This window comes from Solea senegalensis, linkage group LG6 (genome assembly GCF_019176455.1).
Source record: "Solea senegalensis isolate Sse05_10M linkage group LG6, IFAPA_SoseM_1, whole genome shotgun sequence".
Classification (NCBI taxonomy): domain Eukaryota; kingdom Metazoa; phylum Chordata; class Actinopteri; order Pleuronectiformes; family Soleidae; genus Solea; species Solea senegalensis.
This window is the reverse complement of record NC_058026.1, coordinates 10858389-10873233: the sequence shown is the minus strand read 5'-3', so window position 1 is coordinate 10873233 and position 14845 is coordinate 10858389. Positions and strand designations below refer to the sequence as shown.

The window sequence follows — 14845 nt, the reverse complement described above, 5'->3', positions numbered from 1 at the left end:
AAATAAGAAAGAGTTCATGCAGACACTATGAATTAAAAAGGTGGGTGACAAGGTAAAAGAGTGAAGAACAGAAGTGCCTGTATCCTGAAATGTGACATGGACACAGAGAGACACAGGGACGGTGGGAGAAGGTGACATCTGTGCCCATGTCACCAGACTTCATCTCAACCACCCAACAGAGAACAGCAGCATGAATATTATAGTGCATGTGTGGATGCCTTATTCCCTTTTCTTTCACTTTTTATCCCTCCAATGCTCTTCAGGAAATAGACACGGCCCAGTGAATGAGGGTTGCCTGGGGCTACTTGCATTTCCCTCCTGACACAACAACAAACCAAAAGCTTTCAAGTTTTATAAAAAAAACAACAAAAAACAAGAGTGTAGTTCTGTGCAGTTTGTCGAGCTAACTGCTTTCTGATTTCAAACTGCATAAGCTATGGTTTTATATTGGTGCTTTTCAACAAGCACATGAATTTTAATAAAAAATGTGAATCAATGCATTTCAGAGTATTTCAAAACAAACACATTGTGGAGTAAGTTATGAGAACAGTGGCAAACTTTGTCAGATTTGAAAAAAAGGAAATCAGTATTTTAACAAAGACAGGATAAAAAAATTGGGAAAGTTAAATGGGAGCTGAAGTTTCCAAACAAACATGCTTATATAATACTGCACAGACAGACTGAGGTAAGTGATGCTCTTCATTATGAAAATATAGACAAATATAATATTCCACAATGCAAAACTCTGAAAAAGCTGTTCAGCACAGTATAGGTCGTCTACAATGAATAGGAACACAATTTTAACTGCTCAGTTTATTTTTCATGGATGTAATACAGTATATACGATACCATTGTTTTGTCTATAATAACAACATCAGTATGACGGCTGTTTTGCAACCACTAGACCTTGGTTCAAATGTTTGTTGTGAGCCACACGGTGAACTTTTGGAAGGTCTGTACTCTAGTACAATTGTAAAAGTGTATTTTATTTATGCGGATATAACAACGTACACCTTCAGGACAAAATATCGCATCACATCCTCGACAGTAAAGTCAGGGGAAGAGTCTGGAAACCAAAGCTCCCCTCTAACCTATGGCCCATGTTTCCAAAAAATGTGGCAACCATTAGAGCCAGTAGCTACCTACTTAAGTATCAACCTCACAAAAATCATCTCTGTGTTTTCTCATGCAGCAGAGAACAGGCCCCGCTCTGTTCCTGCCCCTGTGCATTTGACTGGCGAGACGCAGCCGTCTCCAAACTTCCCCGCAGCCCCGGAGCTGTTTATGTGCCGCTGCTTCGTCCTATCACACCCATACATCTGACCAGGGATTAAAGTCAATGTCAAAGCTAATGAATTTTACTAAAAGCGGTGATGATAGCGCCTCCTTTCAGAGAGTAAGTGTCGGAATAATAATAACAATAATAATAATTTAGAATCAGTCTTTAAAGGCTGCTTGCGCACACAGATATTCTGTTTCGAGTGAGAACACGGGTTCATGACTGTGTGCACACATGAGCAAAAATTTCACACAGTTTGAGGAATGTGCCCCCGTACAGTGTAACACAGTGTAGTAGGAAATGGGAAATGATGTGAAAACAATAGAGCAGCTATGTGCCTTTGAGAGAGAGAGAGAGAGAGAGAGTAAACACTCACATAAAAAACTGATTTCAGCAAAGGAAGGCTTGCCTGCAACCTTGTGAGAACCTGGAAAGACCAGGAAGTGCGAAAGGTTGTGCCATTCATCTGTGTGTGTGTGTGTCTCTTGTTGTATGTAAGGAAAATGTTAAAAATTAAAGTGTCCACACAAAGAATGCAAAACCAGTGTGTGTGTGTGTGCATGTGTTTGTACAGGGAATAAATTTGCTTGCTCACGACCTGTAATAAATCTGCAGAGGACCTTGGCTGATATTAAGAATTAAGGCTGTGTGTGTGTGTGTGTGTGTATGTGTGTGTGTGTGCGTGTGTGAGTATTTGCATCACACCTTGAGCTGCTGCAGTCTGAGCTTCTCCTCCTCCATCTCTCTCCTGACTTTTTCCTGCTCATCCTGCTGCCGACGCTTTTCCTGGAAGAAGAAGAGGAGAAGTGGGAGGGAAGGAAATTGCAATAAAACAAGAACGAATGCAGAGGGAGTGCGAGTCCGAGGAGTATGACTTCAGTCAGAGGGAAAGAAAGATGGACTCGTAAAGTCAGAATGGCAACGAGCAACAAAAAACAAGCCGTGGGAAGTGAATAAAAGAAAGAGGGAAGGGGAAGAGATGGCAGTGAATAAAACATCACAGAGGAAGACTCAAACTTGGACACTGGTCAGCCAGATGGCGTGGAGGACACTGTCACCACTCCATCGGATATATTCTTTATCCCATAATACCAAGAGCACCTGTCCCCATGGGAACGTGGAGTTGTCGTCGACACCCTGGCTCACCACGTTGCACACTCAGTAAATTATTAAGGGGTTACACACAGCTCACAGTGCACAGTTTAACGCCTGCACCTTCTCTTTCTTTACTAAGAAAAGTCTGGAGGTGTTTGCTGTTTATGCGTTGATAATTCATTTGTGAAACCTGCCTTTATAGTTTTACTTTTTAACCTTTTTGACCAACAGGCGATGCAGTAAAACTGGTTATTTGTTGAAAATGTAGCCATGAAAGGCAAGTAAAATAAAGGTTATGATCTTTTTTCAAGAAATAAAATGAGAATTGTCAATAAAACTAGGTCCACTGAAATGTCTTTACCTGTGGCTACAGTTAAGTTTCTCCAACCGGGATAAAACCTCTGCCTAATAAAATTAATTTTACTTTCATGAATTGCTATTACACTGTATACTCAGGTTTGGATTCATCATTTTGGATGGCTTGCCAAAAAAAAGATTGTGTAGAAAGTCTGAGCAATCTGTCTTTAAACATATGCCTGCCTTTACAAGCTTGGTACTGTTTCCTCATCAACAAAAACAACAAAGCTGCCCAAAACACATTAGTTTTTTAACTGTTCACTTACAAAAAGGAATCATAAAAGCCTACTTCCTATGTGTTAACATTTTCTAGACCTTTGAAAGAGGGATTTAAGACATTTTAATTTTTTAACTTTTAGATTTATGAATTCAATGCCTTTTAAGACTTTTTAAGGATCCACAGGAACCCTATTTATAGGTAAATACAAGTATCAGATAGGGACTTGGTGTCTGCAAAGATCGGGTCGATATCGGGGGCCAAACGACTGATGGGACATCCTTTAACAAAACCAGTTGTAGAAAGAGAGTACACTCATCCGTCAGAGTGGGTGGTTGGTGATCATTAACAACCCAAGCCATCTCTGCAGTGACGGAGCATCAGAGTGCAACACACAAATCGCACACCTAATTCATCTGTAAACACACAAGTGTGTGTGTGTGTGTACAAAAAGACTCACAGCAATGGCCTCCACTCGCAGTTGGTACTTCTCAGCCTCATCCATCCTGGAACCTGCAACACATCAAGACAGGGACAAAGGTTGGAGATCAGACGTTGAACAAATACAAGACAAGTCAAGTGAATCCATAATTTAGAATTCACGGTGTTTACTGGCTTGAGAGAAAGAATTCAGGCTATTATTTCAGATGAATCATCTGCTTTTTCCCTTCTGTAACAGAAAGATTATGTCAAGAGCAAAAGAGGCTTTTCTGCATCAGTCCACAAATTCAGAGTGCCACCTCTGTTCCATCAGATGTCAAAAAAAAAGAGAGCTGATGGGTGGAAAAACCTATTCAGAGGTGGGATTTCAGCCGTTTCTATTTGGGAAGCATATAATTAGACAAGTGCTGGGCATTTTGGTGTAAACCTTCATCTGCAGAGCCATCACGACTCAAACAAACTCACAATTCCCACCATCACCAAAAGCTCATCTCCCACATTACATCTTGTGCTTCTGATAAGGCACAGACAAAATTGACACTAAATGGGTCGACGTGTGAGCTCTGAGTTACATGACAGAGCACAGACTTGAGTATTCAAAGCAACCTGTTCTCACAAGCTGTGAAAAAAAAAAACATTAAAAAAGGGCTTCTCAAGAGAGAAACAATACTTATTTTTGGCCCACATTGTAAAGCTGCACAGTGTGGGTTTAATACAAAAGACTGTAATTATAGCAAAATCACTGTTATTGGAAACTGAATGGTTTTTTGTGCAATGGCAGCAATAATCTCGCAGTAAGTGATGGTCCCACGTGGTGAACAAAGAGTTGTGTCTCACTTAAAAACAGAGGTAACTTTATTATATCATACTAAAACATGAGCGATTAACACTCATACAAAAATGTTCAACCCTAATAATCTATAATCTGTTTGGAGAAGTACAGCTGCTTGTGTCACCATAATGTCCTTCATTTCCCTGTAATAGTTAAAGGAATACTTCACTGATTTGCATTTAGCTTTGTATTACTAGGAAAAATGTGAAAAATTGTGCTTCCCAACCTCAGTTTGCCATGAATTGAGAAATATCTTCATTCCTTTCTTAGTTACGTGCCCACCAGTGACACTTGGCCCTGTTAGCATAACTGTTAGCAAAGATGGCAGACACTGTTTACATTCTGGGAATGAGGTTCTCCCCCCCCCACCCGTGGGTCTAAAAAGTGCAGAATTAGTATAGTATCACCGGTGGGCACGTAACAAAGAAAAGAATGAAGATATTTCTCGACTCAGCGAAAACTGAGGTTGGGAAGCACAATTTTTCAAAAAGACTACCACTATTCTAGTAACACAAAGCTAAATGCACCATTAATCTGGCCTTCTGGGATGCTAGAAAACAGAATCCTAGCGTCTACATCTACTGCCTTGCCTATTTTCTTTTTCCTGCTGATGTAAATGTGCACTTGTTTGGACAAAGTCTCCCCCACAACAACCTTCAACATTTCCTATTCTGCCATTTTATATTTTCATTCAACAAGATAATTACAGAGACAAATTTACATCCAGACTCAACTGCACATTATTATGCACTTTCAAAAACAATGAAAAATACACTTTTCTACAAACAAATTGATGTTTCGTACCCACTTATACACTGCTTACAATCTCAGTAGAGCATATACAATTACACCTAAACTCCAACTGCTGAAGGACTAACTGTGCAAAGTGAGCGTCAAAGGGCAGACATAAGAGTCGGAAAATCATTTATTTGATGGGGAAACAACTTCTGGCATTTCTTTGAGAGGTGAAAGATGATAAGACAATGCACGTTTCAGAAGACGCAGTGGTAGAAACAGAATCTTTTTTTTGTATTTTGAATAACTGGAGGTGAAGTGACAGCTTAGAGTAGAAGCCTCCAGAGTTTGTGAATGCTTGTGTATCATTATCAGCTCTAGGAAAGAGCCTAAAATAGCAGCCAGAGATAAACAACACAAACACAAACAGAAGCTTTGATTAGGAGTTATTGAGGAGCTCCCCGTAGATACACGCTGACTTCGATAATTACACACGTCACGGGGAGATTGTAGAAGAGGAAGGGCTGTCAAAGTCAAAAAGTGTTAGAGGCTGAAAGTCATGACGGCGAGAGGAGAATGATGTCCACTAAGTGGGACACTTCAAGAACTGGAATGAGAGAGAAATTAAATATTAAAGCTACATATCATGATTATGCCCCAAGGTATACTAAAGAGGGAATTTGCATTCTTGTTTTGGTTCATTTAAAACAAAGCTAACTGTGGCCCCTTAAAGGTAAAAGTTCAAATGAGCTTGAATATTACTTCTTTTCAAAATGTCCATATGGGCTCACACCTTAGACTGGGTCATCAATGTTTCTCTATAATACACAGTATGTTTTATGGGTACATTTTAATCCTGTTTTATCCTGCATTACCTTGCCTACTTGTGTAACATCTCTTTTCTTTTTCAAGAAAATTACAAGTTTATGTTGGTTTGTCTAATTGTTATAATATATTTTGAACATATTGTCAAATGTAATGACTTCCTGCGATTGGCTCACAGGCTTTTTTTTAAGGTAATTATCCTTCATATTTTATATTTCATGGAAGTTATCTTTTCACGTCTTTTTCTATCTAAAAATACATAAATAAAACAAATACCATGGAAGGAGATACAGTACAGGAAGAAAGTAGGGAAAATCTGAAAATACTATGGATATGTTTAGGATATAGCATTTGCAAATGAATTAATAACATTCAAGTCAGGCAGCTTTGTCAAAAAGGGTCTCTAAAATCTAATCCTTTATTTAAGTGAGATTCTTTTTCTAGGACAGAGAGACATGTGACACATGTGATGTGCAGATATAGATAGAATCTCCAAAACCAGTAAGACAATATTATGGCTACAGCCATAGCAAGCTTTGCTACAGATAATGGACTTTCTTTATTAGGCTGTGTACATATTATAAAACCAATGAGGAGTTTGAATAATGCAAAATCATGAATCGTTTAATCCCATAGGAGAAGTGTTTTAATCTTTACAGTGAATTTTCACACATCTCTCCCTTGTGTTATTCAAAAACACAAAAACCTGCAAATGTGCGTGCTGCGGTTTGAACAAAAGCTGTCTGTTCAATCATAACACATCCAAATTCATCAGACGTAATAACAGATCAAAATGGCACAGAGCCATCAGCACAGCTTGACTGTGACAGAATTTAATCACAGCCTCTGGGTTCACCTGGAACACCTCGCACATTTGTGAAAATGCATGGAGCTGTGAGGTTCTGAAGAGGATCTGACAGACTGTGCCAAGCACATTCAAAAAAGCTGAGCTCGTTTCATCTCGCTTCACCTGGACAAGCCCTCGAAAAACCAGGCGCATCACAGGAAGACTCCCCTGAAATGACTGAAGCCTCACTTTCACTAAAGGAAGGCAGTTTTCACTCAGTATACGGTCATTCAGTTTTCTCCTACACAAACAGTCTGACCTCAGCGGTTTGACCTTAAACACACAAAGTCCAGCTACTCTCCTCACATCCCATCCCCACTGAGTCACATAATGGACTGAAGCAACTATGGTCAGAGACAAAACTACAGGAGGAGAAAAAGGAAATGAAGAAAGATAAAAGCACACGACATCTTTAACCCTCTTATCATCGCCACAATAGACATAGTCTGGATTTGTTTCGATTTTATGGCTGTAGAATTGTCAAAGACATGTTCAGTGAGTGAGTGCTTCTGCCTCTTTTTTTCCAAGATAACTTTCACTTTCATTATCTGGCAGCTACTCAACCGTTTTTCAGTCTCGTCAGTCCTGAGGGCCAACGTAATGCAAGCATACGGGCACAAAGCGTAGTTCTAGATCTCACAAACCGTATAGCAGTTATGGTAATGACAAGTATACATGCCGAATCCTGTCGGCGACAACAATATAATACATTTTTATTCCAGATTTTTTTTTTTTTTCCATGGTCGGACAATTGCAGTTGTTGGAAATGACACCCAGCTGGAATTCAGCCATCAATAATTGTATTACTTACTAGTGACAGAGCAATTATTCAGTCTCCCGATTAATCAGGATGAATTTGACATCTTGAGACGAATGACTGAACTCACAAGGCCGATCATTTAAAATGTCTCAGACATTGTTTTTTTTTTCTGGGTGCAAGTGTATAATACATTACTGTTGAATGAAAAGCATTTAAAACCAGACAATTCATCTCATACTTGTATTTCATTGTTCTTTATCCGATGCAACAAAAAAACAAAAATCCACACAAGATAAACGGGCATATTTATTTATTTTCTTAACAGCCATCAATTTTCTTTTGCCAGAGAAAAATGCATCCTCGCTGACACGTATTATTAACACCATCTGCTACTTTATCCTGCTTTCCATCACTTTCTGCTGAGTGCATTGCGGTTCTGGATGTCTGGTCACACAGGACTCCACTCTGTGTGACCATCTCCCTCGCAATATCTGGAAATCAAGGTGACATTTTTAAGTTTAAGCTTATTTTATGTTAAAAGCTTAATGGATGATGAAGGAAAACAGAGAACTCGCCACAAGAGCTGAACTCTTTATGCTTTTCCGATGACACCAACTATTGATAAATTAATTCTCTCAGTTCTAATTTGGTTTGACAAATTAAAGATGGAATGAAAATGATCTCGCAGTCCTCAAAACAATGAAGTATTAGTGTTTAACCACACGTATGAGAGCCTCAAAACACACAAGGAAAGCTGCCTCTCAGTCATTTACTCTTAGTCGAGCTGTCAGCACGGCATTCCAACTGCTCTTGTGCAAAAGGATGTATATTTGCATTCAGTGTACGTGTGCATGTTTATATAACAGTGTATATTTGCCTAGTTAGGTGCCGTGAAGTGTAGTGACATGAGCTCTGCGGGAACACACGGAGGAACACGTCTAAAATAGAGAAATGTAAGAACCATTAATTATCACAGCCAAGTATATCGGACTGATTTAAGTATTGTTACCCTGGCTACAAGGGAGAGGCAGCAATAAGGTCAAGAAAATAAAAAGAACAATATACTCCCAACTAAAATGTATAATGCAGGTGAAATGATGTCCAAATCCACTTATACTCCCAAGCACATGGTACATACATTGTAAACACTCGCTTAAATAATCATGGGAGGTTATATTTAATAAAACAATCAGCGGGCCAATTTAAATTCTGGTTTCTAATTCCTCTTTCATCACTGCTAATATAAAGGACGGATTTGCCAGGGTATTAGGCAGAGGAAGTGTTTTTCTGCAGAGGAAACAAATCTGCTCTTTTAAAAAGAAAAAAAAAGCCTGCAAGCAGAGCTTCACTGTCAATACACCCTGTTCATAAAATAACCCACCGCTGACTTCAGACCAAGTGCAGTTACATTCTCTTGCTTCAAGGTTGCAACAGAGGCCCTGACCTCAAGCAGCCCCAACATGTGCGCGGATACGTACAAATACGTTTGACACGTTTGTGTGTTAGATTAAAAAGAAAACGGCCTCAATCTGAAACTAGTGAAGACACTTGCTGTAGCACTTTGTGGTGACATGAAGGACACATGAGACCAACATTAAATCAGTTGTAAGTCAGTCAGTGTGGGTGGTCTTTGCTGAAGCATGTGGCCAAATGTCACCACCTCCAAGTGTGGTTTGGGCGATCGGATCGGGACTGAGGTGTGAACTGAGAATTGTCCATAAGCAGATCACTCAGGGTGAATATGAACGAGGCCATATTTAAATAAACTAAACAAACAATAATCTATAATTAGCTTTATACGGAAGCTCCAGCATGGATATGAAAGAACATTTTACAGAGACACAAAAGCCCATGTTTGTCGACTTTGACCCGGCAGACACTGGCGGCAGCAGAGCATGACGACCATGAACTTTCGGTCATGAGACTCTGACGAGACTGACTGCAACAAAGGGCACTGTCCAGCCGAGGCATCTCAATACATCTGGGATAAATTATTGACAAGGTCTCTGATGGAAAAATCAAGGACAAGGACAGTTGAATACAAAATGAAGAACCAGATCCAGTCCAAGAAATAATGTTAATGGATTCAAATGAGTGGTAAGACATTGTTGTCAGTTAAAGCAGCGGCTTGAGAACAAAGGGCCCAGAGGAAGAGAAGGCAGCAGAGGCACAGATGCACACTTTGTAATTATTTATAATACCAGTGATTGTTCAAAATAAAACGCTGATGATCAGTAAAATGCCTAATAATGGTAAAACATGTCTAAAAAATGTCATGTAGCATTAATTTGTCTAAAAATTAAGATGTTCTTTATGCCAGAAAATGAATGTAAAAAGATGAAAGGACAAAAACAGTCGTTTGACATAGCTGATGTTGTAAATACCAGCCACTGAAGGCACAATGTACAACATACAGTGAACTGCTGAAATAGCTTCAGGTCTACAGGGTGACATTTTGTTTTTGTGTGATGATGCAATTACACGGCTGTACTTTGAAGTTTCTGCCCTATTTCTCTCAGAGAGTCGGAAATAGAATCAGAGATGAGGATTACATTTTGTATCCTCAACTTTATATTTTACATGCCATTTTGGGTAATAATATGACCATATTTATTAATGTCTACAACCAGTAATAGTCACTTTGTATTGGAATATTCTACTGGGCTTCATGTCAACACTGCTTTGATTGACAGACCTGGGAACTCCATCAGCATTCTGACTCTAAACTAAAAGCCATATAGTGTAACAATGCATGGGTATTGCCCCCATGCCTAGAACTGTTCTAGTGGAGAAGCATAAGGGTTTGAAAAATGAAAAGCTATTGACATTGACAAGGTTTTAAACTTTCGATTCAGAGAGAATCATATTTTCAGAGAGGGAAAGTATTTCAAGGCCACTCTTAGTTGAAAATATCCTTCCTTATGTTTGGGAACAGGAAGAGCACAAACACTGGTGTCCTCTTGGCGATTAGAGACAGAACATGCAATCGCAACAACCCTGACCTCTGAACTTGTGCATCCTCTGCTGATTCCGTCACACAGGAACAGCTCGTCATGAACAGAAAGCGAACTTACTTTAAGAATTCACAGACTTTACAGAGCTATAATTGGAGATGGAACAATCAAAGAGGAAATCCCTATGAGAGGTTCTGAAGAAGGCACTAGAACTGGACCCGGTTTCCCTCCCCCTGGGTCTTCCCAGTGGGTTTGTAACTGAAAACTTTAATGTTATGATATTTTGTGCCAGAAAAATATTCTTCAGCACTGGATCTCAGATAAAGCCCCCTCGGTTATGGGATGGACAGTTTGGTTGTGTTCCCATTACAATATAGTACCTCCTCAACGTGGGCGGAGTCGCAAATTTACCGTTTCAGTGTACTGAATCTTTAGATTCAGTTCATTAAGATTAGTTCATTCGTTCAGATTGTGACCCGTCACGATCGCCACTTTCACTCCTCTGTTAAATGATGAGATTTTAGACATTTCCTTGGTAATTATTGGAGATTAACCCAAGTTTTTAGGATTTTTAAGTCTTTTTAACTGATCTACAGTTTCGGCATTGCTCATGCCTCTTCCTGTGACGGCACTCTGACCAATCTGTAGCCCGCGGTCAGACGAGACGACTTCACTCACAGTATCAGCTGCGCTAGTGGACTGGACTTCCTGACCCGTCTCCTGCACTACAAAACTAATACCTTTGAAAGAATTTGGAAACCATTTTTTGATTCTATCAATGTTTACATTTCTGCTATAACACATGTAGAAAAAAAAAGAAAAAAGAGAAAGAGGAAATCCCTGCCTGAGGGGCTTGAGGGACGGACAGTGTGTCTAAATCGGCTTTACAGTCTCTGCAGCAGAAAGGACATTCGTGGAGATGATATCCTGCTTATCTAGATAGATCTAAATGTGACACACATTGAGGAGTGAACAGTATGTGCGTACACACGCACTCTATAGTATGCATGTGCGTCTACGTGCTGCATGGGTGGGTGGTATGGGTGAAGTTTGTTTAGCTCGATTGGTGCTTCTGCAACAGCACACAGCCAAGTTGCTCTGATTGGCAGCCCAGGCTGAGGGTGAATTAAAACACAGCATCCCACTGCTGTGTATAGAGTATGTGTCAGCATGGTAAAAAAAAAAAAGCGAAATGTAAAAGTGTGCGAGTCCTACGTCACAGATCTAACACAAGTGTTCCTAACACAAGTGTGTAGGAATTATCAAAGTCAACAACCTTTGACTTGTTTATCACTTCATCCGTAAAAGGAAAAGACACTCAAATAACTAGGTTCTTTTAAGACATCAAAGATGCCATCGCTGTGCTAACCCCATATTTATTTGCATTTTAAATATGCAGTATAGTAAGCTCGCACAAATGATCACATCTTGCATCAAAAGGCATCACTGCAAGAGGATATGCAAAGCAATCTTTCGACTGGTCCTCGTTTCCCGTGCTTAGAACAAAGCAAGTTTAACACGGTTTGACACTTCGACTAAATCATGATGAGAGAGGAGGCTATGATGAAACAAACTGACTTTAAAAGGTGCAAAATCCCTTGCTTTCATTTCCTCTCTACATTATAGAGCCATGAAAACAGATTGAGGAGGATCAGTGGTCTTCTGACAGGGACCACACAGAATAAAACACACGGTCAAAATTTTGAAAGACTCATTTTCATTTCCTGGAGAAATTTAAACCTATTACTACTATAATCGTAGCCAATTCACACAGACACACACACACACACACACACACACACAAACAGTCCTCATATAATGGAGGAAAAGTATGGATGTTTTCACACCTGCATGGCACCTTTTTAGTTTGGTTACTTGGCATGCATCTGGTCCCACTCTCAGGGTGCCATTCGTTTGGGCAGGTATGAACACAGTTAGACTTGGAGGAGGAACAAAATAAACATACTATGGTTTTTTTTCCCCCCCCGTGGGAATGTGATCCATCCCAACTCACAGTTATAGGTGTAGTGCAAGTTTGAGCCAAACAGCTCCTGGAGCCAGATGTGATGCTATCTGGGATGCAGCAGAGGATGCAAACTGTAGATGCTTGCATAGTAGTAGCAAAAGCTCCATAATAAATTGCATGAGTAATGTGCAGGAATATGCAAACACACAGAAAAAAGGGGAGTGAGAGACAGAAATTGAGCAAGTTTTTTTCTCCGGTGCTTCAGTGAGTAACGCGTTTTCTATGGAATTATTATAGATTTGTGTCAATATTTTGACTTACATTTTGACAACACTTAATGAATTGAACAAACAAATAAAAGGAACAACAAAATCAAAATACAAAAATAAAATATTGATTCAAACATTAAAAAATATTGTATTCTATTTGTTTGAAAATACTCTTTTTGTTTGCAATGATCGGAAATTTTGTTTGTTCTGGACAGACAGACAGTTTAGGTTACTGTTGGCAGAGCACATGATACTGCATGATCACATTCATTTTGTGAGAGGAGAAAAATCGTGAATGTGACTGAACTTCAACAGAATATCCAGGTTTATGGGGGTTTTTTTAGCAGTAGAATCCACTTCTGCAACTTTTCATGGGGAGTTTTTTTTGGTATTTTCAGCCATAGTGCTGTTGTATGAGGCTGTCTTGATTCACCCGCACACTGTTCTCCTTATGCATTAGTCTGTGTGCAGTGAGACAGTGTCAACGCAGATGACGACAATAAACTGTATATTAAAAATATTAAAAATGACAAACCACAGCTTTAAAGACTTTTAGGCTAGGATTAGCCCTCACACGGTTTCAGGATCATAACAACGTCTCTGGCATCAGATGAGAGCTGATAAAAATAGCATGACAGGCAAATACAGCAGTTTGTGTTGAACAGATTGGGCGTGGAAAATATGACTTGGTAAGATTACCTTTACCTACCAGGTGTGCCTTACTCTGTGTACTGACGTAGGCCACGCTGTCAGTAAACCGTTTGTGCAATCACTAGCTCCTAAGCTAAACAAACACATGACTGACATCAAGGTTAATGGCTGCACTCTACTTGCATCGCCCTGTGAGTGCGTCTCAATATGGAAAAGGTCGTGAACACCGTGTCAACCAGCTGCTGTCCACACTAAAACACATTAAGTCAGGAAGAATCCTGGGTGACAAAAAACATAAATCAGCTCCACAGTCATAAAGCTGAATAAAAGACCGAACCTGACGTGCATGGTTAAGTCTTTGTAGTGACCTTGTCATCCGTTCATCAAATCAGCAGAGGGGCTGCAGAGATTAACACGGTCATCTAGAACATATGCGTGGTGACGCTGAAGGACGTTGCACCATGAAGTTTATATTAGCCAGTCTGGCTTACTGTAAAACAATAATATGCAGAATAGTATAATCAAACTGTGAACAAATGATGAGCACGTTCAGTATGTTAGGATATTTTGTGTTAGTTCGACTAGAAGCAGACTTTCATTCATGACTGTTTTTATCCTCCACATGAGGGTCACGGGGCACTGGTGTCAATCCCAGCTGACATAGGGTGAAAGGCAGGGGTTCACCCTGGATAGGTTGCCAGTCCATCACAGGGCCACATAGAGACAAACATCCATTCACACCAAGACCAAGTTGCCTAATCTCCAAATCTGCATGTTTTTGAACAGTGGGAGAAAACCGGAGAACCTGAAGAACCTGGAGAACACATCCAGGTAAAGCCACTGGGATTTGAATTACTACTGCTTCTAAACATGAAGTCTCCCGCAGTTTCCACGAGTACATAGAAGAAGAAGACAACAGCATGAAAAACATGGTGGAATATGGTGTGTTTTGGACTGATGAGACCAAATTTATGCTGCCAGCCCAAATAAATTAACATTTTGAAGTTAATGACAGAAAGACACATAATGGTGCTCCACATGCTACCAACCAGCCTCACGTAATGGGTCAACCGAGAAATTGTCAACATGAAGTAAAACCATTCAGTAGAACAACAAACTGTGGAGTAACTCTGTGTAGAACATAATGACTGTTGCATTTCTCGTCATTTAAAAACTTTGTTTTGTAGCTTTGTAATGAAGGAAGTCCCTCCATTCTTGTTACATGAAAGAAACCCAATACAGGTTATTATGTTGTGGTATTATATTGTGTGACTATAATACATATTATGGTTGTATGTTTATAAACATGTTTAAGCAATATATCCTACCAAAACATTCTAAACTGAATGTCCTGTTTGTCCATAATGCTGTGTTGTATATGTTGTCCAGATCAGGTCTCTCTTAACATGTGACTCACAACAAGATCACCTGTATAAATAAAGGACAAACAAAACCATAGCATCAGTATTAGGCTTTTTGTGTGATTTCCTCTCTACATGGTGGTTTTCACTTTTAGACATGGAGTCTTCCATTATTACTTGGATTCTAACCCCACATTCCAAGAAAATGTAGAGTTAGTTTAAATTAGTGACGTGACATATTAAACTATAACACCAT

The 14845-nt window shown here is 39.6% G+C and overlaps 1 protein-coding gene across 2 annotated transcripts in view; it reads right to left on the bottom strand.

Annotated features, from left to right (window-relative positions):
- The window catches only part of palm3 (paralemmin 3), a 29770-nt gene that overhangs the window by 6000 nt on the left and 8925 nt on the right, over positions 1-14845 (bottom strand). For both annotated transcript variants that reach the window (XM_044028606.1, XM_044028607.1), the window contains exons 2-3: positions 3409-3461; positions 1985-2065 (exon numbers count right to left, since the gene is read on the bottom strand). In XM_044028606.1, the coding sequence (XP_043884541.1) occupies positions 1985-2065; positions 3409-3453 (126 nt within the window). In that variant the 5' untranslated portion in view covers positions 3454-3461. The remainder of the gene's footprint in view (positions 1-1984; positions 2066-3408; positions 3462-14845) is intronic.